This window comes from Macrobrachium nipponense, chromosome 12 (genome assembly GCF_015104395.2).
Source record: "Macrobrachium nipponense isolate FS-2020 chromosome 12, ASM1510439v2, whole genome shotgun sequence".
NCBI classification, from domain to species: Eukaryota; Metazoa; Arthropoda; class Malacostraca; order Decapoda; family Palaemonidae; genus Macrobrachium; species Macrobrachium nipponense.
The window spans coordinates 88,640,405-88,664,370 of NC_087205.1; the positions used below are offsets into that span (position 1 = coordinate 88,640,405).

General features: G+C 38.7%; 1 protein-coding gene across 1 annotated transcript in view; it reads right to left on the reverse strand.

The window, feature by feature from the left end:
- Positions 1-970, reverse strand: part of LOC135224867 (U2 snRNP-associated SURP motif-containing protein-like) — a 59,360-nt gene extending 58,390 nt beyond the window's left edge. The window contains 2 exon segments of the mRNA XM_064264192.1: positions 229-322; positions 938-970. Coding sequence (XP_064120262.1) covers positions 229-322; positions 938-970 — 127 coding nt within the window.
- Positions 971-23,966: the final 22,996 nt, after the last annotated feature.

A 23,966-nucleotide genomic window follows, 5' to 3' on the forward strand; every position in this document is an offset into this window, starting at 1 on the left:
CTTAAGAGCATAAAAACTTGATATATTAAATGATTAAGATTTGCAATAACTATACAAGGGGTTCACGGTTTACAAAGAATATACGCAGTTACAGAAAGCAATCTATTTACAAGGTGTAATACCTGACCTAAACGACGACAACAATGCATTGATCAAATTTGACTCTCAAAACCTTAAATAGCTAGCAAGCACAAGACATTAAGTAAAACATTAGCTATCAAAACTTACTTCGGGACCCAGCATCAAAGGTGCCAGCCTTAACCCATACTTTTCCCTTCTGAGCTGGTCTTCTTCAAAATGTAGCAACAAACTCCTCATAAGCCTGAAATTGATACAATTATGTGAGAGAACTACTTGGATGATCAAGCTCAAAATATATCAATATTATTCTACTCTAAGGAGAAACTTTGACAAGACAATAGCAGATACAGGTATGTAGTGTATATATCACTTTTCATATTATGGATATCATGATTAAGAAAAATGTGTGAAACTAAAATTAGGTAATTTAAAACATGTTGACAAAGTTACCTGAGCAGCAGCTTCTTTCCTCCTGCCTCTTCTTTCCTCCCTCCTTGCGGTTTTTAGACTTTGTTCGTGTTGTCATCGTAAACATTACAAGTATAGATGACAAAACATGCTACTTTATGAATCGTCTATATCTATTATCACTTTCTTTGCCCACCCCCAACACACTTCTGGTCCACTATCAATAAGGCTCTGTTCAAGAAAAAAAACACGAGAAAGAAACCATTAAAATTTGTATAACATATTCTGGGAAATGTAGTATATGGTATGCAAAATACACAACTAAAACAAAGAAACTGATTTTCACTCAATGTCTGACTTCATTGCCATGGGATTCAAATTAGAATATTGTATTTCACAGAAAATTACACCAACATTAAACAACTGATTAACCTTGAGTAAAAGTTACCTTTTGTATCCACCCAGCACCAATTAAACCCATGTTTATGCCGAAAAAAAAAAAAAAAATAAATAAAATAAAAATAAAAAGCAGAAAACAAAACTTTATCTTGACACAACTATAAATATAAGGAACTACGTCATTGAGGACATTTCATATTTTCATCCAATGATACCAAATGAAAAATGTGGGAAACTCGAGTAGCATACTTTGGCGAAACAGCAAGTAATTTTTTACCTTCACGTCTAATGTTTAAGTAAATAATGACGTGCATAGTTTGTATTTACGTACTTATAAAGGCTTTGTAACAATGAAATTTTCATTATTAAAATGAAGTTTTATTGTATACTTACGAACAATTATAGAGCCGTGATTTCCCACGAGCGGCAGGATACTAAATTCAAATTTAGCGCGTCGGCGTCGCCAACACGGTGGTGATGACGTCAGCTCCCTCCCACGCGAGGAGAACAGGTACAACTGCCCAGGTGAATCCAATTCTTTCTGCCCGTCCGTCCACCTAAGGGGAGGAGGGGGGTGGGATAATCATAATTGTTCGGTAAGTATACAATAAAACTCATTTTAATAATGAAAATTCATTTTTATTGTAGTGTCTTACCGAACAATTATAGAGCTGATTACACATTTATGGGAAGGGGGATTCAGTGGACCACCTAGTATTTTTAAAATGGGTACATTTATTGCAATACAGTAAACAATCAAGGTGTCGTGTACCTTACCTGTAAGAGAGCTACAGAGACTGTTACTGCCTCTGGTCGGTGCTCTCTTATAATGTAGAGGAATTGGGAATTTGACCAAAGTTAGCCTACTACAGGAGTGGAATCCTTCCGTAGTTCAAGCGAGTCAAGGGTGACTGACGGAGGATAGTAACAACAAAGATTGCCCCTGCCCTGGGCTAAGACCAGAAATTCAATCATACAAAACATTTGTCACCAACACCAGATTTAAAAACACAATATACCCAAACCATGTAAAATCTGACCTAACACTTGGTGCCATGAGTTATCCCAGGGGTACGCCCCCAGTACCCCAGCTTCCTTGAAACTCGACAACCATTCAAGGTGAAAAGTAGCATAGAGGGTGACGACCCCTGTGCCGTTTCTCCCAAACACCATGCCAGAAACGCCCACCGGACCCTAAAACGGTTTTACAATTCTCGAAAACCGTTTCTATCTCTTGAGATAATGACTCGCAAAAACCGAATTCGATATCCAGAACGTGCTCTGAAGAATCGAAAAGCTAAAGATAAAAATTCTTTTTTGAATGCTAAAAGAAGTGCCAGCTCTAACCTTGTGAGCTTTACTCTCAGAACGGAAAGATTGTCGTTCTTCGGATGAGGCCAGTGAGCTTCCCTGATAAGCTCTTAATAAAGAACGATATAGCCATTCTTAGAAAAGAGGACGAGAGGATTTTGTTGAAAAAGAGGTCCAGAGCTTAGAAGATTTGTCCTCTAATACCTTAGTCGGCAAACAGATACTGCTGTTAATAGCCCGGATGGACATAAGAGCCTTTCCTCCATCTCATGTCCAACCAAAATCAGATAAGTTCCTTACCACAAAAACTCCTCGGTGCCCAAGGAAATTAGAGGAAAATTTACGCATTTTTGGCTAGAAAGGTCAAGAGCATACGAAAATACCAAAGCATTTCGCCTTGGAGAGAAAACAGACTAATTTTGTCTATTTAGCGTGCAACGCGCTGACACGCGTTTAGCAGAAGCTAGTGCAATAAGAAAAGAGTGCCTTTCTTAGTCAAGTGCCTGAGTGAAGCGACTTCAAAGGCTCAAAACGGTGGCCCCATGAGGAACTTAAGCACCACATCTAAGTTCCAAGCCACTGTATCTTGCGGGAGCTTAGTGTTTCGAAAGACCTAATGAGGTCCGACAGATCTGAATTGGAGGAAATATCCAAACCTCGATGTCGAAAAAAACCGAAGAAGAGAGCATGGATCTATATCCTTATGACGGCTCCGAAGGAGCCAGTTTCTTAGAGTTCTAAGAAATAGAAGAAAAATCTGCTATTTCTGTTAAAGAAGGTCGCAGAAGTAGAGACTAGCACTTCTACAAACCACTCTGAAGATTCTCCACTTGCCCTTGATAGGAGTTTTGTTAGAAGACTCTCTCCTACAACGAGCGATAGCTTCTGCAGTCTTCTTGAAAATCCTTTCGCTCTGACAAGATTCCGGACAGTCTGAACCCTGTCAGAAGCTAGAGCGGACAAGTTTTGGTGGAACCTCTTGAAGTGAGGTGTTTTGAGAAGCCACTTCTCTGGAGGAAGAAGTCTGGGGAAGTCTACGAACAACTGGAGAAGGTCCACGGGAAACCACTCTTTCCTGGGCCGGGCAAAAAGGGAGCGATAACGTTTAGCGTTACATTGCTGTGCGACATGAACCAATTGTTCAGCACCCTCTTATAGACGAACGGAGGTGGGAAATGCATAAGCTTCCAGACCCCCGAACCAATTCCAACCAACAGCATTGCGATCACCGACCAAGCTAGAGGATCTGGGACTGGCGAACAAAAGAGAGGAAGCACGGTTTTGTTCTTGATGTCGCGAACAGGTCTATTGACGGTCGTCCCCAAAACCGGCGCCAAAGTTTCTGACACAAATTCTTGTTGTCCAAAGTCCACTCCAGAGGTAAAACACTGCATGGTTGACGACTTAACCTCGTCCGCCAGGACGTTAATCTTTCCCGGAACAAATAAATCGGGACAGCTGAACCTCGCTCGTTTGACCCAAGGAGGAGATCCGTTGGCTACTTCGTACAGAGAGAAAGACTGAGTTCTCCCCCTGTTTCCGCACGTACGAGAGAGCCGTGGAGTTGTCGGAATGCACTGCCACTACTCGACTTCTACTAAGCTCCGAAACTGTCTGTGAGCCCCAAGAAAAATTGCTAACAATTCCTTTACATTTATTTGTGGAACTTCTTCTCCTTATCCGACCAAGCTCCTGAAGTCCGTTGATTTCCCAGTAGGGCTCCCCAACCTGTGTCGATGCGTCGCGGAAAAAAAGAACTGTAGGTTCGGGAGGAATGGGTCGTAAATCTAAAACCCTTCTTCCAACCTGCTCGAGAGAGCACCACCTTAGGTCCTCTTTTATTTGATCTGTGACAGGAAAGGTAATCGAGTCTGGTTGTGTCTTCCTGCACCAAGAGGCTCTCAGGAAAAATGCAGAGGGTCTCAGTGCAGTCTTCCCAACGTCACAAATTTCTCCACTGACGTTCAATCTTGCCCAGGAGCAGCCTCATCCACTGATTGGCAGAACTTACTTTTTGTCCAAGAATCCTGAATGTCTCCAGACAGCTCCTTGAACCTCTTCGGGGACAGACAAAAGCCCGAAAAAAAACTTGAGCATTCAGAATCATCCCCAAATAAAATTGGATGCTCTGAGATGGAACCAATGGGACTTCTGTTTGTTGACCAGAATTCCTAACTTTCTGGCAAGATCCAGAGTTTTTGTTCCAAAGTCTTCATGCACCGACTCTCGGATTCCGACCGGAGAAGCCAATCGTCCAGATAGAGGGAGATTCTTTACTCCTAATATGTGCAGCCAGCTTCCTATGGGGATAGAAAACCCTGGTGAAAAACTTGAGGAGCGGTTGCTAGTCCGAAGCAAAGGCCCCGCCGAAACTGAAACACCTGCCTTTCGAACATGAACCTCAGGTACTTCCGAGATTCGCGATGTATCGGAATGTGAAAATAAGCGTCTTGCATGTCCAGAGAGACCATCCAATCCCCCTGTCTGATGGACTCCAGAACCGACGATGTGGTATTCTCCCATATGAAATTTTGTTTTCCGGACATGCAAGTTCAGGGCGCACATCCAAAACCGGCCTCCAGCCCCCATGATGACTTGGGAAACTACAAAAAGGCGATTGTAAAAGCCTGGAGGAAAATCCCCTTCTATCTGTTCTATCGCTTCTTTGAGAACAAGCGCTTCCACTTCTGCGGCTAGCGCCAGAAATTGTCTGAGCCCGGAGAGTATGCCTGGAATGGAATTGGCACAGGTGAGAGCGAGGGAGGTGAAACGAGAGGAATACGATAGCCGAACTTGAGTACTTGCACTACCAGGCTTCTGCTCCTCTGTTTTTCCATTCCTCCCAAACAGCGCCAGCCTGGCTCCCATCTGGTGCATGAAGAACCGAGCTTTCATTTGGAAGGTTTTGTTAACCTTGGGCCGAGGCCTTAGACTGAGGTCGCAAATTCGACTTCGGCCTCCGAAAGCAAGCGCTTGGGTTTTCTCCCTCGAAAAGGCGCTTGGGTCAGAGGAGAAAAACCGAAGGAACAGTCTCAACAGGAGCTTTAGGTCTCTTAGTAGACTGTGCCAGTAAGTCCGAAGTAGATTTCTTATCTAGCACAGACGAAATTGACAACACTACATCTCTGGAAAGAGGTTATCTTTACAAAAGGAGCAAACAAGAGAGCAGACTTCTGTTGGGGACGTAACCCTTTTAGAAGCAAAGGAGCACCCAAAGTTGCCTTTTCTAAGGGTACCAAAGGCGATGAGCGAAGCTAACTCATCACATCCATCCCTAATGGATTTGTCCGCACAGGACAGAACACCAATCCAATCCTCCGCTAACTCCTGAGAAAGAGAAGGACAGTCTTCGATCTTGGCCGCTAAAGCGCCAATAGTCCAATCAAGGAAGCTAAAGACTTCCAAAAGTTTAAATTGATTCTTACAACGTGGTCCAACTCAGGCGCTGTAAAGAAAACTTTTCGCTGCGGCAAAGCAAAGCAGATCTTTCTAGAGGAGCGATTAAACTGGAGAAGTCTCCCTGGGAGGAGGCAGAAACTCCCAGAGAAGGAGCTTCCCCAGTTACATAAAACCTATACCTCTTACGAAGCAACTTAGAGGGAGGGTAAGCAAAAAGAGCCTTCCCTAAGTCTCTTTTCATAGACATCCAATTTCTCCGTCTCTTTCACGAATGTCTAACCGCTTTAGATAGAACAAGCTTTTGGGAGGAGAGGGTCTGAAGTTTTCCTCCTCATCAAAACAAAAAAGTCGAAGTTGGGAGGGAGCGCGGGGCCGCTTTCCTCAAAATAATCTGGATAAGATACCAAAGAAATCTAAGGAGACGTGAATAACACGAGAGGTGATGTGAATCCTCCTCCTCTACTTCTTCTTCATTCTCCAGATACCGCCGAAGAAGTAGACGGAACTACAACCGGATCTGAAGGTTCGAACCACCCTTGGACTCATTCATCCAGTTGGTTAACATCTCTAACTGCTTGCGCAAAGGCGCCAGAGACGAATCAAAAACAGTTAACGTAGGCTTGGAAGAGCCTAAATGTTCAGCAGGAGGCGGAAAAACTACTTGCGATCGCTCGGAGCCGCCGAAATTCGAGGCGAAACAGGCACATCAGCGTAACAGACGAAAAAGCGCCTAAAGAAACACCCTTAGAACTGCTAGCTACAGCGCTAAAACCACAATCTCTACTAGTATATGGAGCCGAAAAAGGCACAGATTGAGGCGACGAACGAGCCGCTAATGGTCGCGGCGCAACCCTACTCTCAGGCTCCTTATACCGCTTGACTGGAGGAGGCGAAGAATCGGCGCCTGAACGCCTCTTTAAGGGACGCGAAACGGGCGAATCTCGCCAAGAGCGCCGCGCGACCGGAGACGAATCGCTTGAATCATTCGAAAGGCGTCTGACCGCAACACCTTTCCAACGCTTAACCGAGCCCTGTTGAGGCGCAACAGGCTCAACAAGAGAGGCGCCTGTCTGTGGCAAATCCCGATCGACTCCCTTGGACTTCCGGTATGTCTTCTCCCCGGTGCGGGGAGCTGGACAGTGACCTTTGTCTAGGAGACGTGTCAGGACAGACAGACGCACCCTCAACTACACTCTTACCCTGAAGCCGCTTTCTCCAAAAACGTCTTAACTGGAATTACCAAGTTGCAAAACAAAACCGTATTCGCTAGTACCGAAAATTTCTGATCTAGCCTCGATTCCAGACTGGCAATGGTGTCGGAAGAAACTACACGGGAGGGAAGCCGGAGGAAGCGGGATTAGTAGGAGGAAAGGAGTGTAGTTAAAGGAGACATAACAATTTGAGGAGAAACAGAAGCATCGCAAGACGAAGCGGAGCTAAGTCTACTTTCCCTAAGTGCTGCTTTTCTAATTCTGTCTTTAGCTAATTTCTCCGAGTATGAACTAAAAACTTCCATTGAGAATCAGTCCAATCACTACACTCGTTACATGTTCGATCTGCTGAACAAACCTGTCCCCTACACTTAACACATTTAGTGTGAGAATCATATTCTAACTTGGATAATCTAGTTTTACATCCTGAGATGCAAAACCTAACTCCCGACGGACTAGAATCCGACATGGCAACGCCTAAATAAAAAGAAAGCAAAATAACAACACGCCAAAAAAAGAGTACTTCACCAATTCCGAAGATCAATTCCAACAGAAAAAAAAGCGAAGCAAAGTCATCCAACCGCACCGACCACCGATGTTCACGTGGACGCCGGCAGAAAAGAATTGGGATCACCTGGGCAGTTGTACCTGGTTCTCCCGCGAGTGGAGGGAGATGACGTTCATCACACCAGTTGTTGGCGACGCCGACGCGCTAAATTTGAATTTAGTATCCTGCCGCTCGTGGAAATCACGGCTCTATAATTGTTCGGTAAGCACTACAATAAAAATGAAAAAATTACTTGAAAGACTGAAATGCAGTAATATTTCAATCCTATGCAATTTGAGTTGTGTGAAACTAACTAATTATCATACACGAGTTTTTCACGGACATGCAAACACAAATGCTAAATTTTCTAATCCTGGAGAAACCCCACAAAAAGTGTTTTGCTTAATTTTTGTGTAATTCACTTGTATATTATGGTCAAGTTAGGTTCAGATGGGAGGGGGGAGGTTTTGAAACCAATTAACCTAAAAATTACATTTAAATACCCTAAGCCCCCCAAAAAATATTTCATGGATACTGTAACCTGGTTAGGATATGAAAATTACTACCATTCAAGTTCAAATTTTCCAACTTACATAACTGAAAGGAAATGGAAAAAAAAACAAAAATAAAAGTCAACACAATATTCTTGAATATGAACAATATATTTATGACTGGCTGTATGCTATTGCCTAATCATGTGAGCCAGGTAGTTACTGACACTGAGACAGTAACTGACACCATACCAATGATTCACAACAATTTTCCCTAACTCTACAATATAGTACACTACTTACTATGTACATAAATGCAGTCTGACGTTAAGCAATTACAAATTATGCCATGTGATTCGTGAACAGCTGACCAGATCACCTAAGCCTATGTACACTGGGACAAGAACTTAGTATGTAATACATCCTAACCTTCCCCTATGACATTGTGCCCTGACCTGGCTTGGATGGGGCTTTGCCGACCAACCATTCTCTAAAAGGTTGTTTATATTTTTAGCCATTTTTGAAGTAGTCTGTAACCTCCTCTTGCCTACCCCAGTCAACAGTAAGTAAAAAAAGTAACGTATAAACGTAACAAAAGGTTTATACATAAAATGCAATTGTATCAAACATCAACCTGCTGACTAGGTCAAACAGTGTACAAAAAAACACCCATCAAAATCTTAAATGAACCTATCCATCATTTATATGGATGGAACTTTATACATTAGTGTTTGAAGACCTAACTAGTATTTAGCCCACAGCATGACTGAAATTAAAAAAAAAATATTACAGTAAATAACTACATTACTACCATAGCCACATAGAAAAAAATTAATTCTTTCAAGATCTTAAAAGTGTGAATTTTACTATAATATGAGGACAACCAACAGTGTCATAGTGCATTCTCAGAGCAGGAAAACACATTCAGGAAAAAGCCAAATCGGATAGTGTGCAAAGCAGAGACAAGGGAAGCCACTGATAATTTGAACCTACCACCACAAAAGGGTAGTCTATGCCAGTCCATGTGTTAATATTGTGATACTTGGGAGTCTGGAGTTTAAAGCCCTCAACCAGGTCAGGCCACAACATACTAGGAAAGGTTTGGCCCACCACCCCTTAAGCATTGGGACAAAACCATATAATAATAAAATACAAATTAGAGGAACATAATGTCAATAATAACTATTCTTTAATGGTAATAATACATTCGTATTTCCTGAAAGAACGGATTTTTATTCATTTCATAATTTCTCCTGAAATAGTATAAATATATTTATAAACATCAATGTCTTATATAATATATATTTGTATGCATGAATGCATGCATATAATAGTATGTAAATTAGGTGCCCCTCTCATAACATTTGTCTGGACCAGTATTCCTTTAAAATACAATTAATTTGGTTTCTTGTTAGAAACTTTCTTATCCATTACAAGATCCTGTGGTTTCACGTGGTCATAGTGTTGCAAATTACTTTTTGTTGTTTCCCCAAAGACATGGTCAGATTGCCACACTAGTATGAAATCTTCCCCCCTTATACAATGAAACAAAGATTCATGTGTTCACTGTTTACGGAAAGGGCTTTTGTGATTTAGTCATCATTCAAACCTTGTCCTTGGTGATTGCTGTGTTTTTATACACACACACACACACATATATGTATGTCTTTTTTTGGGGGGGGAGTGTAGTGTCGTCAAATTTGATGTATTTTGTAAATGTGCGTTTGGTCCATGTTAAGTGTTACCTTGGACAAAAGTTATGGCAAGTTGCTCTTCGCGGCTTTAGTGACGTCATTATATCAACCGCATCCCCGTTACAGTGCACCAATCATAGAACTTTTCAAGTGCACAACCAACCATAGTGGTAATTCTAAGTACATAATTCTAAGTGATGTCTTCGTGCCTGCTTCTACCTTGGAAATTGATTCTTCCTACAGTTTCAGTGATTTTGATGTAGGGTAAACAACCGCGTGGACTGGCCAACTCACCGACTACCACGGCTAGGCCACCCTCCGAAAAAGTACTTTTAACACGTCCTGACACCGGAGATGGTCATCAGTCATGAGTTGTTGGTGGTGAGAGAAGGAGCTCAATACCTCTACTCTCCTTTCGAAGTAAGTATTTTCTTCAAAGTTAGAAATTAAGGCCATACAGTATTTTAAGATTTAAACCTAGGGTAATGAAAAGGGTAGCCAACGCAGTGCCCGCAACCCCAAAATGCTTTAGAAATTTTTACTTATGATTAAAAAAGTTTAGAAGATTGACGCCATCTCGATGTTTGCGGAGTCGCTTGTGTCAACAAACTTCCCATTTCCTGTGCTAAATGCGCACACCACTTGTACCCATAGACGCTGGGGCACTTTCATCACAACAATCGTAACCCCGACCTCTTACCAGCACTTCTACTTATTCAAGGGGACTACGGCATTCTTTGCGGCATTTTGCGCTCTTCAATTGTTTATCAGTGTTGTCAATTGGTATATGTTTACAATCCAAACTGGGTATAAGACTTACACAAAACTGGGGAAATAAGTGAAATTAGCATATCTATTTATAGTACATATACATATTACAGAATTTTATCATTAATGCACTACTATGACAACTAGAATTCATGGAAACAGTTTGTAAATGCACCGGTGTATGTGTGACGCTCCACTAGATTGGCAACGAGGAGTCATTTTTCCTCGTTTCGTCTGCTCGTAAGTATACATCCGAAAAATTTGTAATTTTTGGGGGTTAATTTGATTGCAAAAAAGGGATAATAGAAATGAATTAAATAAACATTTTGAAGTAAAGTTAAACTAAATAATGAGTAAAGTAAACAATTAAGGGAATAAAGCTTTGCACCTCATAAAGTGTATTCGTCTGCTGCTTGTAACTGTGTTTGCGGAGTGCTTAGGAACCAGGAACAGCAACGTGGTTCAAGTGCAATGTGGAGTAAATTAAGACCAAAATGTGTATAATTACAATCAAATAAGCACTGTGGAGTTTCAGTTGTGATGACAGTAAGGATAAAACCACTGATTACAAGGTAAAAATGAATTCAGTTCAAACCATAACCCCGGGAATAAAGTTTCATACTTTCACTAATATAGGCAATTAAATGTTGTTTTATTGTGCTGATTACAACTGCAATCTTGAGTAAGATCAATAAACATTATATACGCTAACATTGTTCAAATGAGTGCTGGGAAGGCTGGGAAAGATGGTGGATTGTCCGTGATTAGATTGGCCAGCCACACAATTGCCGCCATATTAGATTTCAAAACTGCCTTGAAAACATATTTTACGAAGAGCTCACATGCTTATTTTAGCTCGTATGGGACTTTCATATGTCACATTATGTTGACGAAACTTAAATCTTTTAGTAGTATGCTTAAAGTTGTAATTGTATTCTTGTTTCAACAATTAAATATAGTGTGAATAAGGCCTGGCCAGCACGATGACGATGGATCGTCCGCGGTTGTTTACCGTAGTAGTAGTAGTCTTTATTGATCCCACCTTCCCTCAGCCGCTCCCTTCCGTGGAACACATGGCTCCCCAAGTGTTTGCGTATCCACTGGCCTCTACCAGAATACAAAGATGGCCACTTTGTTTACGCTTGTTTTCCCACATCCAAAATCCCTAATTCCCAAAGTCCCCCATCATTGTTGGGTAGAAATAGGAGGTACCTAAATAATAATTGACCAAGGTAAAAGCAGGCGACCCCTAGTTGTTTTTAGTATTTTTTTAACAATCTCTGCTTCTGTAAGCAGATACACTGCCCATTTTATCATTTTTTTCCAGGATTCAATAAATATTTGATAAATGCTAGAGCTGATCTTGATTTTACAAAATGCAGTGATTGAACTCGTAACCTGTAGGTAACCATACACTAGGACTAGCCTACAAAAACATTTGGAAGGGAATAACATTTAGTTTTCGAAGGGCTCTGGGAACGGAGGTGAAGGGAACTTGAAAATGAGGAGCATGTGCATGACAGGACCTCCTTCAGTATATACGCTGCGTCATGTTATCCTTTGGCCTAGGATAAAATCCACTCCTACAAATTTGGTTACCTAGCTTACTCGGATCTAAATGAACCTACTTGAATGTAACGGACGTCCACAAATCCAACCTGAGCCAAGTGCAATCCACATGCCACCATTGGCAAATCAATGACATGGTATTTATGGAAAAAATATGGGGGAGGGGGGGGAGGAAGTAGATGCCGGGTGGGGCTGGGATTATGCCCGACCAGCGACAGAAGTTTTTGAGTGTAAGACACCGCAACATTCATCCCAAAGCAAATTAATGTTCCGTCGGTTTCAAGAGCAATCCTACGACGTCAAAAGCGAGGGAGAGAAGGCAGGAGAAATCGGCAAAACACCGATTCGGTCAATGATTAGCACCAACTTCGCTGGCTCGTCAATATTGATTGAAGATTCGTGGCTTGCAACTATCATCAACGGTTAATTACACGGTAACTATGTCCTATCCGTCAACCTTACCTCAAATATTCCTCTAGAACGTAATATCCAAAATCCCGACCGGCGAAATTCACCCGATAAGTGTCACAAGTTTAAGTTGTTTACACGGTGGCGTCGTCGTGCGCACCGGACGCCATTTTATTTGATCACGTGATCTCGATTCAGTGTAGCCACATCACTTCAAATCTCAGCACTTACCCTCTCTCCTTTTTTCCTTTTTTTTAATAACAACATCCCATTCACCAAAAGACAGTCATGCCACTGTTACAGGAGTTGTGACAAAAAAATATATATTTTGAAAAGTGGACAATAATTAACCAAGGCCTTCAAACTCATTAATCAAAAATCTCCAACAGAAATTACAGATAAAACACCAGTTTTCAAATGTAGCCATCCCCATTATCATCATTTTATTTTGATAGTTGCTACTCCTAATGCACATCCACACTATTATTATTATTATTATTATTATTATTATTATTATTATTATTATTATTTTATTATTATTATTATTATTGCTACTAACTAATTCACATCCATACTAGAAGATTATAGGACTAAAGATCTGTACGGTTCCTAGGGATATGTGACCTGACTTAAAATTTCAAAATTTGTGAAGACAACGTATTCCATCACTGGGCACCACCTACTGTACTATTGAATATGCAATAGTTTCTCATTTCACAACTTGTAAGAAAAGTCCTGTTCAGTATAATAGCTGGAAAACGCGCTTAGGTAATCGAGTAAAGTATAAAAATGTTTAGATAATGAACACAATCTTAGCCACCAGTAATGCGTAGACGAAGTAAAATTACATTAGCGACTCAGTTTAGATATAAGAACTTCATTATCCTTAATCATTTCAAGATTTTACTAAGTTATACGATAGAATCCAAATATGAGAAATACTCCGAACAACAGACACTAAAACAAGATTAAACTAAACATACTGCAGTAACAAAAAATCCAATAGTGGTGAAAATTTTATAGATGACTTTCTTCCATTACAAAGCGAACCAAAAATTGCAAAGCAATGATTTGACTTGAAATTAAAACGATAACTCAAGACCCTTGACAGTGCTATCCAAAAGATGATAGAGTGTTATGGTTGAAATACAAAAATTCAAAAGAGCTTTGGAAACACAGACACCAAAATGTTTCTTTATTTTTCAACAGATAAAGACAGATGGAATATCTGAAATGGCTTCTTTTCGCGGTAGGAATGTAACGGACATCATGAAGGAGAGAATAACGAATAGGTTGAATCACTGAACAGGAACTCTGGAAAGAGGCACCCAAGGTAGAGAGAAACTGAGATTGTAGCCAATTTGCAATACGACTTTTACTAAACAAATGCAAGGTTTTTATTTAATCCCTATGAGGCATTACTTCTACTAACATTTATTTTCAAATTCATAAATGAGACGGGGAAAATTATGTCATAATTTAATGGTCTGAATCTAGTGAAATATGAAGAGATTTAGAAATAAATAGTATTCAGATTTTTTTATTTTTTTTCCCTCTGTTCCATTGTTTCACAACGCAGGTTAGGTTATTCATTTTCATTATAGATTAGGCTTTGATTTCTTCCTAGCAAGGTCTAGGCTGGATATAAAGGGATTGGACAGTTTTCCTGGTGACCTTTTACAATATATATATATATATATATATATATAGATATATATATATATATATATATATATATATATATATATATATATATATATATATATATATATATATATATATATATATAATATATTATATATGTGTGTGTGTGTGTGTGTGTGTGTGTGTGTGTGTGTGTATGTGCGTGTGTGTGTGTGTGTGTGTGTGTGTTTTCATGGTGCTTATTATACAGGCAAAACATTGGTAATAGAATTACTTTTAAGAGATATACTATAAAGCATAGTGGCCGTATTACAATCAATAAAAGTTAAGTAACTCGTGGTAAGATAGCTTTTTTGTCAACCCATTAAAAAATAGGCAATACAATCCATAAATAAATAAATAAAAAAGTAACTTAAGGACAACACCGATAAAATCTTCTTATGGTAACACTGCGCGAGTGAAGTTCCGCTGACAGAAGAACGTCTTGATGCACCCACTTAAACGTTGCGCAGGACATGCCTAATGAGTTTATTTAATTTTCCTTTATTTCACCTCTTCCTTTTCCATATCCTTCATTATGTTAAACAAAAGAATGGTGACAGACGCTTTGACAATAAGGCACGTTTAAGTGACGATCGCCATACTCCCAGGTTACAGTGCGCATGTCTTCGCGAGTCGCAGAGGAAAAAATAAGTAGGCATATGACTGTAACCTTTTTTAAATTTTTAAAATCTTAGTCAGCAGACCTTAGCCAAAGGTGAAATGTTTTCCTCCCTATTGAGAAACAAACAGGGATTAGAAAAGTCCATCTTTTGGCTAAGACTTTAAGTATTCCTTCACAAATAATCCTGAGACTTTATTCTGCCTGTTCTAGATCATAATTTTTAGCGGGATCGATACCAGAAAATTCAAATATGCTAATCCCTAGTTCTATAATCGATATATATATATATATAATATATATATATATGATATATTATATATATAATATATATATGATATATATTATATATAATATATATATATATATTATATATATATATAAATATATATATACATAAACTTTAACAGGAATCTTAGTGAACGGGAAATTTCGTGGAGGTGAGAAGTCCACATAAAATGACTGGACTACAGAGCTTCTAGAAACTTCCATTGCAAATTTCAAAACCGTTTTCACATGCATATCACCCTCTTTAGAGAAGACTGCTGCATAATATAATATATATATATATATATATATATATATATAATATATATTATATATATATATATATAATCATGCTTTAAATGCTGAGTCATGGAGAACCCTCGTGTAGACAACTTCCATAACACTAGCCATTCCATACATCAGCAACGTGTTTAATCCCACACATACACTGCACTCTTCCACATCACAATACTGCGAGTTTTACTCCTTTCCGTTAACCGTCATACCTCCATTCTTTCCAAGAGATAGTTTCCTAACACAAAAACACTAATCCATCTCTTCACCTAATGTAACCTTTTCGATATATTGTTCCATTTCCCACCCTTCCAGCCCTTTTTGGTGACCTCTACTAAATAAGCAAGTCATCTTACATCCATTTGCCTTGCATTCATATTCAACATCCACACTTTACATTTATGGAAGAGTAGCTCAACAATTCCTTCGGCACTGCAGCTTCTCCCTCTCTCATCCTACAGGCAACCTACCTCCTATATATATATATATATATATATACTATATATATATATATATATATATATATATATATACATATATATATATATATATGTATGTATGTATGTATATATATTCATTCATACAAGCTGTATGAATCAGTTACTTTTGTTCTGTCAGTACCCTCATTCACTTTCGTTGCTCTATCTTCTTTGCCTCTGTTAACCCCATAACATTACTTTCACTTCATTCTTAACTTCATCCTCTTGCATACTCTTTAGCATTCTTTGCCTAGCTTCTACAAGCTTCTTTTACAGTATCACTGGCAAAAGTTGAAAACGTTGCACCAAAACCAGTCACCCTCTAGCCTGCAATTTCTAACGCAGGCTTCTTCCATCATAGTTTCGTATTTCTTTATGCAAAAAACAAAAAACACATATATATATATATATATATATATATATATATATATATATATATATATATATATATATATATATATATATCTGGGTATAAATGTTTCTGTAACAACAGAGTTCCATCTAATAAAAGGAGCCCATAAAAACACCAAAATAGAGAAAAAGTACTATATTTCAGAGACTGCGTCTCCCTCTTCAGGTAGATGAATGAGAAAAGTTCACAGAAAAAGGTGGTATTTATACAAGAGGTCCATCCACAAACAAGCCATTTTAAGTCACCCCCGCGATGATCTCCTCTAATCTTCTTAAGGGTTGGTTGAATGAAGGACGTTGTCGATCGTGTCCGAAATCCATCCTGCCTTTTGAGATGTTCATTACCTGCCGCTCTTTATTAATTGGCCGATTCCATCATTTGACTCTTGTACCGGCAGTTGCTGCTATAAATTACACGTGACAAAATTCCAGTTTATTCTATGGTTATGTTCATTTATATGGTTGAAAATAGCCGAGCTTCCCCGTTGTCCATACCTAACTGACCGTTTGTGTTGTATTAATCTCTGGGGAAGGGATTTACCTGTAAATCCGATGTAAGATTGGTCACAGTCCTGGCATGGGATTTCGTATACCCCAGAGTCCTTTGGAGATGTCTTTGTTGGACGTTAACAGGGATTTGGCTAAGGTGTTTGGGTAAGTAAATACAAAAGGGTTCGATTTCGAGGGGTTGGTTATTCTCTTAATCGTGTCCAGGTGGGGAATTATTATTTTATTGTTGGGTGTATCTCTGGTCTTGTCTTTAGGGGGGGTCGGTAGAAAATTACGTTAGCTTTGTGAATTGCTTTCTCAATTATATGTCAGGATATTTTAAAGACGAAAGTTGCTTGCGAATTAGTTCAAATTCTTTTCCAGGAATTCTGGTGAACAAATTCGTAACCCTTAAGAAGATTAGAGGAAGATTATCAGCGGGGGTGACTTAAAATGCTTGTTTGTGGATGGACCTCTGGTATAAATACCACCTTTTCTGTGAACTTTTTTCTTTATCATTCATCTACCTGAAGAGGGAGACAGCAGTCTCTGAAATATAGTACTTTTTCTCTATTTTGGTGTTTTTATGGGCTCCTTTTATTAGATGGAACTCGTTGTTACAGAACATTTATACCAGTCATTTTCAGCCCAGTTATGGAATTCAACCGCCTTCCAGGATTCTTCACTCACTTCCAGAAGTCAAGCCAATTTTTCGCAAGTTTGAAAAGAAATGATCAGACTACACCGGCTGAAAAACAAAAACACTTTTAGAAGAATGCCTCAAAGAACAAGTACTACCAAAAATGTACGGATTCGGGAGATGGACTCTGCAATCGGACCCCTTCCCTCTCTCACACAAGATTTTCCTGGAGGAAAGAATCACGATACGAAAAACGACATTCGTACTACGCAGAGTGATATATGGAACCAGTCTTAATCTTCGCCTCCTCACTACGGACCACATATACAGGTATCTGATTTCATTCTGTTCCGACATTGCTGCCTATAATAGCGTGACTCATTCCAACAGACTTCTACGCAAGTTAAATAACCTAATAGACAATAGTGCATGGAATAATCTGAGCAACAAGACAAAGTTTTAAACTTATCCAACACCCCCCTTACTGTAAATAAACAACATTTAGTTTTAAATTTAGGCTTATCCTTTGCCCTTATGCCAGACCGCAAAAACAACCTAGACTTCATAGTGGCTTTTGATAAATTCATATCTGACAAAAACTACAAAAACCGTGAAGAGATATGTTTAAAAGGAGTGTTACTAAATGCTTTTAACTGACTTACATAAGAAATATCCTGTTCCCCGCAGATTCATGATAGCCATCCACTCGCTAAAAAAGTTAGATGTTATAATAAGTAGATCCGACAAAGACGGCAAAATCGTAATAATGGGACAAAGACTTCTACCTTGACAAAATCAACCAGCTCCTTAGCGACACAAAACACATACGAAAAAACTGACGAAAAATCCCCTCCAAAACGTTCCCACAGAATTTTTTCGGAAAGTAAGATTAATTGGCAAAGACAAAAAAGAGTATTGAACTATTAGAGAAATTTAAGTAATTAATCCTAAATTTACCCTATTTTTATGGCCTCCTTCAAAACTCACAAAGACAATCTTCCATTCAGACCCATCGTTTCATGTGCCGGGTGCTTCAATTACAAAATTTCTAAATGGTTAGCTGGCCTCCTTTCCCTTCCCCTTGTTTTTTAGGCACATTTTCTCCCAGTCACATTAAACATTCGGAAGATTTTGTCACAAATTCAGAGAAGCAACATATACCACTTCACCAACATAAAACAAAAACTTTTTAAGCCTTGATGTAGATTCCTTGTTTCACTAAAGTACCAGTACAGGACGTTCTTCAGTTTTTAAGGGTAAAATTATCCCCCTATTCAGATCATTTCCCATTGGCGCTTGACAAAATAAGAAGCTATAGTTGAATTATGTGATCTAATAACGTATTTCATTCGGGAATCATTCTACAAGCAAAAATTCGGGTGTAGTATGGGTAGTCCTTTAAGTCCTGTTCTAAGCCAATCTGTACATGGAATACTTTGAAACTACAGTAATAAATGCAATAAAACCCAAAAAACATGATGTGGATGAGATACGTGGATGATATCCTAACATTTTGGGATAATAGGTGGGGGCAATTTCAATGAATTCCTCTCGAAATTAAACACATTAGTGCCCAGCATCAAATTAAAGTTCGAATGGGAAACAGACAACAAAATTCCTTTTCTTGAGTTTTAATAATCAGAGATACGACAGAATACAATTACATATACAGAAAAACAACGTTCTCACTTTCATACATTCACTACTTTAGCTATCATGGAAATTTCTATCAAAATAGGGTGAGCTAGTAACTTGTTCTTAAGAGCCTTACGAATTTGTTCCCCAGAATTCCTGGAAAAAGAATTTGAACTAATTCGCAAGCAACTTCGTCTTTCAAATATCCTGACCATATAATTGAGAAAGCAATTCACAAAGCTAAACGTAATTTTCTACCGACCCCCCACCCCTAAAGACAAGACCAGATACACCCAACAATAAAATAATAATTCCCCACCTGGACACGATTAAGAGAATAACCACCCCTCGGAAAATCGAACCCTTTTTGTATTTACTTACCCAAACACCTTAGCCAAATCCCTCCCGATTAACGTCCAACAAAAGACATCTCCAAAGGACTCTGGGGTAGACGAAAGCCCCATGCCAGGACTGTGGACCAACTACGTTACAGCGGATTTACAAAGGGTAAAATCCTTCCCCAGAGATTAACTACAACACAAACGGTCAGTTAGGTCATGGACAACAGAACTCGGCTATTTTTCAACCATATAAAATGAACATTAACCATAGAATAAACTGGAATTTGTCACGTGGAATTTATAGCAGCAACTGCCGGTACAAGAGTCAAATGATGGAATCGGCCTTAATAAAAGAGAGGCAGGTAATGAAACATCTCAAAAGGAGGATGGATTTCGGACACGATCGGACAACGTCTTCATTCAACCAACCCTTAAGAAGATTAGAGGAAGATTATCAGCGGGGGTGACTAAAAATGGCTTGTTTGTGGATGGACCTTCTTGGTATAAATACCACCTTTTCTGTGAACTTTTCTCATCATCTACCTGAAGAGGAGACAGCAGTCTCTGAGATATATATATATATATATATATATATATATATATATATATATATATATATATATATATATATATGTGTGTGTGTGTGTGTGTGTGTGTGTGTGTGTGTGTGTGTGTGTGTGTGTGTATGCATGTATGTTAATGTGATGATTAAAACAACTGAATTGATGCTGCTATTGATGAAGAGGGCGGCCCAACTGAACCAGTGTGTGGCGGCAATGTCGCCCATGTCGTTATCATGGTAGGCAGAAGAGTCTCGCCGTTGTCATTCTAGTCTCGTCATACTTTTTAAGAGTATTTGTATTCTTCACACGCCACCTTCGTGCTGTTGACTATTAATATCCTACAGGTTGACTCATACTATCAGCTGCCTACCGGTGAACTGCCCAGTAAGCGCACTAGATTGAGATGTAAATACCAATACTTTGCCAGAGGAAGTGATTATGCTGAAGAGGAGCTTTTACAAATCAACTGATACTAAGGTTGTCTCGGCATCCCTGCGAAAGAAGCAGACATAATCTGGCAAATTCAAACGAAAGAAGCAGACATAATTTGGGAAATTCAAACGGGAAAGCAACAAACATAATCTAGCAAATCCAAACGGGAAAGAAGCGTACATAATCTAGTAAATTCAAACGGGAAAGAAGCAGACATAATCTAGTAAATCCAAACGGGAAAGAAGCAGACATAATCTAGTAAATTCAAACGGGAAAGAAGCAGACATAATCCAATAAATTCAAACGGGAAAGAAACAAGACATAATCTAGCAAATCCAAACGGGAAAGAAGCATACATAATCTAGCAAATTCAAACGGGAAAGAAGCATACATAATCTAGCAAATTCAAACGGGAAAGAAGCATACATAATAAAGCAAATTCAAACGGGACTGCAGAAAAAAAAGAATTTTCTGACAAAAACTGACTACAAACGCCACAGACGTCGAGTGAGGTTAAACGACCTAGTGAATAAATGGGCGATTGGTTTGCAACCACACATTTCATTTCCTTTCCTTCAGAAAGAATGAGGTGCACCTATAATGAAATAAAATTGTTTCCTGCTTCAGCAACAAATAGATAATGCACTATCACTACCGAGTCAAGAAGTATTGAGAGAATGGCCACAACGTCTGTAGTACCACCAGTTCTAGCAATGTGCGGGGGTGACTGAGATATCACTGCGCATTGCATACGAGATTTGAGGTTTATAGACCATACTTAAGATAGAGGACGTAAACAAAGCTATAAAGTTATCAACTGCAAGGTAGAGGATACACTTTTTAATACGAGACAGGGCAGATTATCCAAAAGGAGAAAATGTGAAATCTCGTAAGCTAACGACAAACTGGCATCGATAACAACATGGAAAGGGGAGGAACCGGAATGGAATGGAATATACAGTTTAGGCCAAGCGCTGGGACCTATGAGGTTCATTTAGCGCTGGAAAGGAAACTGAGGTAGGTTTGAAAGTTGTAACAGGAATAAAACCTCTCAGTTGCACTATGAAACAATCGTTAGCAGAGGATGAATAGCAAGATGGAAGAAAGAGGACATGAATGGAGTACAGTAAAATGGATGACATGGTTGCAGCTATATAGGGCCGAAGGGACGCGTGCAAAGACCTTTAGTAATGCCTACAGTGTACCCCGCGAGGCGCACTGACGGCACCATTCTCGCTGGAACCGGTATGATATCTAAGATGGGTGAAAATAGCTGTTGCACTTATTATAAAATGACTGCACGTCGTGCGAACGTGACTTCCTGAGAGCACCTGAAACTCAGACGAGCAAGTCACACTTACCTGTTATAAAGTGGAGTTTCCGTTTTCTTTACCATAGAAAATGTTTGTATTGATCAGCAATTTGCATCGGTGAAATGAGTTTTCGTGTTGATCATTTGACTGCAGTTTGTATTGGTAAAATGTTTTCAAAGGTTTCGTTGGCTTATTTGTCTTTTCTTAAAGGCCTCTTGGCATAATTAACAATGCCACCTGGTCTGCACGTGACCGCTTAAGTATGCTATAAATTCAGTACACGATGGGAGTCTCATGTTCAAAGAATTTCTTTAGTATTTATGCGACACGATAAGTTTTCTGATAACTTTATTCATCATTCAACGAACAAATCTAATTGAGTTTATTATTTCAGGACCTTCACTTCTGATCACGTACTTTTGGAGGTACACGTCAAGCAAGACATGACATCTCTTTTTTATGAGATTTGACTGACCATATTTCGGTTTGTGCCTGCACCGGTTATTTCTTTCATCGGTAGCTTATAAATATAAAATACCTGGACATATGGAATAAAGACGTAATTCAAATAAAGAGTAATTCGAGCTTATTACACGTGTCTAAAGATCTCTTGCCATTATAAAAAAGAGAGCGAGAAAAAAAAGATAATTTTCTGTCTATTGCATCATCGTGCGATTGCAATAATAACCTATAAATAGCCTGTAAATCAAATCAAGCAATATTAATATTTGTTTCATTATTTTACCTTGTTAATGATATTCTCATAAAATCTGTTCTTACAGTGACCAAAGTTATATTACTGAAGTTTTGCAGCTAATGATTAGTTGTCTCACTTATGTGTCGGTAGTTTTATATTTTATACTCTTTCTCGTTACTTATTGGACTTTCTATTTGAAAGCGTCTTGTAATTTAAATGCAAAATTGTTTCCACTAGATCTGTAAACAGTTACAAATAATTGATGGCAAAATTCACTATTAGTATTGATACTCTTTATACCGCTGTTGTCTTTGCTTTACGAAAATCGCATTTATTTTTTATTTATTTTATTTATTTCTGCGTAATGAGTTATAGGTGAAAGGACGAAGTTATTCAAGTTATCTAAGTAACGGTTTTGTCACCTCTCGACATCTCGCGATTTTTATTTCCAATTTATGAAGCTTTGGTATAAACTTTAAACTAAACCAGCTCAGCCATCACCTTTGACATGTCGTCACTCGTCAACATGGCTACGTCATCCCCTTCTATAGCTAAGTGATGGATTGAATATCACATTCCCCCCCATAAAACCATTAACTGTCTCTCAGCGTTATTTCTTCTGTCTACTAATTTTAAGCTTCTTGTCAAGTCAGACTATTTTCCTTAGTCGTGAAAGTAAAGCACAGTGACTGGTTGATTTGTGTTATGATTTCAGGGATTATCAACGTCGGCCCGAAATGATTCGTGTTGAGCTAATCAAAGGCTTGGTCTGAGATATCCGAGAGGACATTTTGTACTTTACTCCTGCACCAATTCTGTTGGCTTTCGGACCTTAGGGACCATTGCAGTGCCCACATACATACATGCACACACGCACACACACACACACATCAGACCATCAAAGTCAGCTGCAAGTTTCAGTGACAACAGTTTCTGTTTTTGTAAGTGGCTAAGGGCGTAACCCGGCTGTCGACCTTCCGGCTTTTGAACGCTCTGTTTATCACCGGATCTTGCAAGGTTATATTGAGTAATTACATATATTTTTTTGTTTTTTTATTGACCTATCAGGCATTCAAGTCTGCATTACCTTATTAATACTTGAAGAAATAAAAGACAGAAAGGCTCCAATTGATGTACTATAGATTCGTCCAAGTATGAAAAGCTGATTGGTTAGATATGCAAATATGCAGACTGGCGACATAACCAAATTGGCCAATGATGCCGGAAATACGTTGCTAATATAATCTGCATATATATAAGAAAACTCTAGACATAATGTTTCCCTTCATGAAATTCATACAAATTTACAGAAACAAAGAATTGTGGCTGTACAGGATGAGAAATCATTATAGCTTTCGCCAAGGTCTGTGACACACAAACTCGCTAGTGTCCAACATAAAAGTATTCTCTCCGTACCAAATACTAAAGGAAATTTATGAATATATCAACCGTCTAGAAATTAATAATTTTTCCGTTTGAAATGTAAGCAGGAAGCGTTTAGTTTCACCTTTATTTCTTCATATATGCTATTAATAAATTATCTTTTATCGCTTATATTTCATCCCTTTCCTATTTAGTATTACTATAGGAAAATGAACATTTTATGAACCCAATTATACATGTATAGTTACACATACGTATGTGTGACTACAGACACACAAAAATACACACACACACGCGCATATATATATATATATATATATATATATATATATATATATATATATATATATATATATTATATTATGTTATATATATTATATATATATACTTAAATGGACGCACACTAACATATTAATATAATAAATAAAAGA